This window comes from Lethenteron reissneri, unplaced genomic scaffold (genome assembly GCF_015708825.2).
Source record: "Lethenteron reissneri isolate LAM-NWPU_2019-01 unplaced genomic scaffold, ASM1570882v1 scaffold_1133, whole genome shotgun sequence".
NCBI classification, from domain to species: domain Eukaryota; kingdom Metazoa; phylum Chordata; class Hyperoartia; order Petromyzontiformes; family Petromyzontidae; genus Lethenteron; species Lethenteron reissneri.
In genome coordinates this window covers 121,672-126,058 of record NW_026890820.1, presented here as the reverse complement: position 1 = coordinate 126,058, position 4,387 = coordinate 121,672, and the positions used below count along the sequence as shown (strand labels likewise).

General features: G+C 56.5%; 1 protein-coding gene across 1 annotated transcript in view; it reads left to right on the top strand.

Moving 5' to 3' along the window:
- Nucleotides 1-2,136, top strand: part of LOC133361547 (coxsackievirus and adenovirus receptor-like) — a 17,889-nt gene extending 15,753 nt beyond the window's left edge. Inside the window, exons 6-7 of the mRNA XM_061580473.1 lie at nucleotides 84-219; nucleotides 1,765-2,136. Of these exons, the coding sequence (XP_061436457.1) occupies nucleotides 84-219; nucleotides 1,765-1,984 (356 nt within the window). The 3' untranslated portion in view covers nucleotides 1,985-2,136. The remainder of the gene's footprint in view (nucleotides 1-83; nucleotides 220-1,764) is intronic.
- The last annotated feature ends 2,251 nt before the right edge of the window (nucleotides 2,137-4,387 follow it).

Below are 4,387 nucleotides of genomic sequence, written 5' to 3'. Positions count from 1 at the left end.
ATGTGTGCGTGTGTGTGTGCGTGTGTGTGATGTGTGCGTGTGTGTGTGTGTGATGTGTGCGTGTGTGCGTGTGCCGCGTGCAGCGAGCAGTGACGCCGGCCTCGTGCCGGGCGCCCTGATGGGCGTGCTGCTCGTCGTCGCTGCGACCGGCTTCCTCCTCTGGTACCGGCTGCTCAAGCGCAAGCCGGGGCGGCACCAAGACCGTCGCAACGACGTCTGGTGACGGCCCACCCGCTCCCTCGCTCACTCGCCCCACTCACTCACTCACTCGCTCGCCCACATCGCTTACTCACTCACCCATTCACTCACCCATTCACTCACCCACTCACTTCACCCACTCACTCACTCGCTCACCACTCACTCACCCCACTCACTCGCTCACCCACTCACTCACCCACTCAGTCACTAACTCACCTACTCACTCACTCACTCACCCCACTCACTCAACCCACTCACCCACCCACTCACACCACTCACCCACTCACTCACCACTCACTCAACCCACTCACCCACCACTCACCCACTCGCTTACTCACTCACTCAACCCACTCACCCACCCACTCACCCACTCACTCACCCACTCACTCACCTACTCACTCACTCACTCACCCACTCACTCAACCCACTCACCCACCCACTCACCCACTCACCCACTCACTCACCCACTCACTCAACCCACTCACCCACCCACTCACCCACTCGCTTACTCACTCACTCACCCATTCACTCACCCATTCACTCACCCACTCACTCACCCACTCACTCACTCACTCACCCACCCACTCGCTTACTCACTCGCTCACCCACTCACTCACCCACTCACTCGCTCACCCACTCACTCACCCACTCAGTCACTAACTCACCTACTCACTCACTCACTCACCCACCCACTCACTCAACCCACTCACCCACCCACTCACCACTCACCCACTCACTCACCCACTCACTCAACCCACTCACCCACCCACTCACCCACTCGCTTACTCACTCACTCAACCCACTCACCCACCCACTCACCCACTCCCCCCGCTCGCCCACTCACCCACTCACCCACCCACTCGCTCACCCACCCACTCGCTCACCCACTGACCCACTCGCCCACTCACTCGCTCACCCACTCACTCGCTCACCCACTGACCCACTCGCCCACTCACTCGCTCACCCACTCACTCACCCACTCACTCGCTCACGTCGCCCACTCATCCACTCACCCACTCACCCACTCACCCACTCACTCACCCACTGACCCACTCACCCACTGACCCACTCACCCACTGACCCGCTTGCCCACTCGCCCACTCACTCGCTCACCCACTCACCCGCTCACTCGCTCACCCACTCACCCACCCACTCACCCACTCACCCATTCACTCACCCATTCACCCACTCACCCACCCACTCACTCACCCATTCACTCACTCAACCCACTCACCCACCCACTCACCCATTCACTCACTGACCCACTCACCCACTGACCCACTCACCCACTCACCCACTCACCCACTGACCCACTCACCCACTCACCACTCACCCACTCACCACCCACTCTCTCTGCTCCCTCCCTCCCCTCCCTCCCTATCTCCCTCCCTCCCTCCGCTCTCTCTGCTCCCTCCCTCCCTCCCTCCCCTCCCTCCCTCTCTCCCTCCCTCCCTCCCTCCGCTCTCTCTGCTCCCTCTCTCGCCTCCCTCCCTCCCTCGCCTCCCTCACCTCCCTCACCTCCCTCCCTCACCTCCCTCCCTCCGCTCTCCTCGCCTCCCACCGCAGGATGGACGACTGCCTCCCCGCGTCGACGAGCCTCCCGCCCGCGACCCACGACCCGCCCAGCACCCGCACCTCCATCGGCTCTGCGGCGACGCCCTCCGACGGCCTCCTGGCGGCTCTGCGACGCCCGGCCCCGGGCGGGCCGACGGGCCCCGGCGGGCCGAGGGGCGCCCCCCCGGGCAGGCCGCCCTACGAGCGAGCGGACGGCCGCGTGATGGAGTAGAGCGGCGTGTGAGAGCGCCGCTCGCAAGGCAGCGGCGGCAGCGGCGGCGACGACGGGGCTCGGGCCTCGGGGCGAATCCGCCGCGGTTCCGTCGACATCGCCCCCATCGCCACTTCCCCGTCTCGTGCGCCCGATATTAGGAAGCCAACTGGAGCTTGAAGTTTTCGTGACTGCAAGGATCCGTACTCTTTGGTTCGTTCGGTAAGGTCACGATTGAGAACCAATTTCTCTAGAAGTGATTCTTGTGTTGGTTTTGTTGTCCTTCCAACGCACCTCCGATCAGCACGGCCGACTACGTGCGGTGCGGAAAAAACTCCACGCACACCGCGCGCACGCCATTTCAGTTGGTCTGTCGGCAAAAAACCGGAATGTTGACGTCGCGAGCACAAACTCCGACAATATTACACGTACGACGTGTCGCTGGAGATTACCGCCTGCGTCGTCGTCACCGCCGCCACCCGCCGCCGCCACGTGTTTAACAAACGCTTAGTTCTCCGCGTGAGCTGAACTTTAGTAAAATTGGCGCGTGAAAGAAGACGCGTAGGCGTTAGGCAAAGTTTGTTTTTATATGCGAAGGCAGAATAGAGTTGCGCTCGTTGCTTTCTCGCGCCAGACGCCCCGTCTCGTGTAGCAGCGGCCCCTTGGTGGAGGGGGGCGGAGGGGGGGGCGAGCGAGAGACCGCGATTGGTCGGCAGGGGGCCGTCTGATCCCTTGAGGCTCGATTGTATTAGAGAATAGTTGTACGTATACACTTATTTTTTACGATGCTTTTCATCGTAGCAAATGTAACGCTCCCTCCCCGCCACCCCCCGCCACCCCCTAGTGCAATAAATGTTATTGGCGCGAATCGGTAAATGGTATTCTTAGGTTTTTTCGGTAAAGTCACCGTGTAGGTAAAACATCAAAATTAATAAAAAATAAATAAAATAAAACAAAAATCACGACGTTTCGGAGGCAACACAAGTCTCCGTCATCAGGTGGGACCGTGATTTTTTTTTATTTTTATTTTTTATTAATTTTGATGTTTTACCTACATGGTGACTTTACCGAAAAAACCTAAGAATATGAACCCTTGCAGTCACGAAAGCTTCAAATCTACGGTAAATGGTACTCCGGAGAGAGAGAGAGAGAGTGGGTAGCGGTGGGGTGGGTGGTGGTGGTTCCAGATAGATGTGCGATCACGATTTAAAATGTTTAAAACGCGTAGCTCCGGTAGCGCATGTGCCGCACGTGCCTCTCTCGCCCCGCCCTCCACCCCGACGCGCGATCGGCTGACGGTGGAATCGGCGGCGGGGTGAGCGAGCGAGCGAGTCGGGCAAAAAAAGGTTTGTTCAGTTGTCGGGGGTTCGGATTAGAGAATCAAATCTTTAAAATCCGCCGTTTTTTTGCTTTTTTATGTTTTTTTTGCGCATTTTGACCTCGCGGCGATCGCGAGGCTCGACGAGGGGGGCGTTGCTTGCTGGGGTGGGCGGGGCACGGCGAGCGGGGGTTTCCTGCCTTCGCGAGTCACGAATCGGCTTGTCGCAGGGACTCGCTCTACTCACGAGCGAGTTCGTCTTCCCAGAGGTCTGTCGGTTGTCAGCGAGCCGGTTTCTTTAAAATCCTTTATATTAAGTTCGCTTGCTTGCTTGCGACCGTGCAAATCTTTCGGTCGTTTTCTAACCCACTTCCCGTGATCCAATCGAGCTGACATTTTGCTACACAGACTCCGTTGTGGCGTGACAATGCATTTTCGTGAGAAAAAAAAATTCCAAAAATTTTACACTGTTTAGGAAAAAAAACATTTCATATTTCATTTAAAATACCAATGTGATAAAAATGAAACTCTTACTCAAAATTCCTAAATTTTTTAAATATTTAATTACCAATTGTTTAATGCTGCCAAGACAATCATCTGACCCATAGGTAGCAGCCGTCTCAAGCCAGAGGACGAGAGGACTCTAGCCGCCCCGATGCACACACAAAGGATTTGTAGCGAAAAACTTTCTTTTTACGGGTTATACTTGTTTACGAGCCAAACGGTGCCACGTTCCGCAAGATGACGGCGCGGGGACTTGCCGTGTCGCTGTGGAGTTTCGTGTCAAACTGAGGTCTGGCAGTTTCTCCGGCCTTGCCTCGGGCAAAGGCCTGTCGGCGTCGCACGCAACGACGCCGTCGCCTCGGCCAACAAGGTTTTTGTTTTAGATTCGAAGCTTTCGCGACTGCAAGGATTCATACTCTTAGGTTTTTCGGTAAAGTCACCACGTAGGGGAGACAGCGTCTGAATGCTAATCCTGCATAATGCACGGGCATAATTAGTACTAATCACATACCTGCATTTCCCATAATATGCTAAATTCCTTTGATAAGCAAATTCTTTTGTCAAGGCGCCCAGCTTATATACATGCTCCAAGCCCGTGTGCT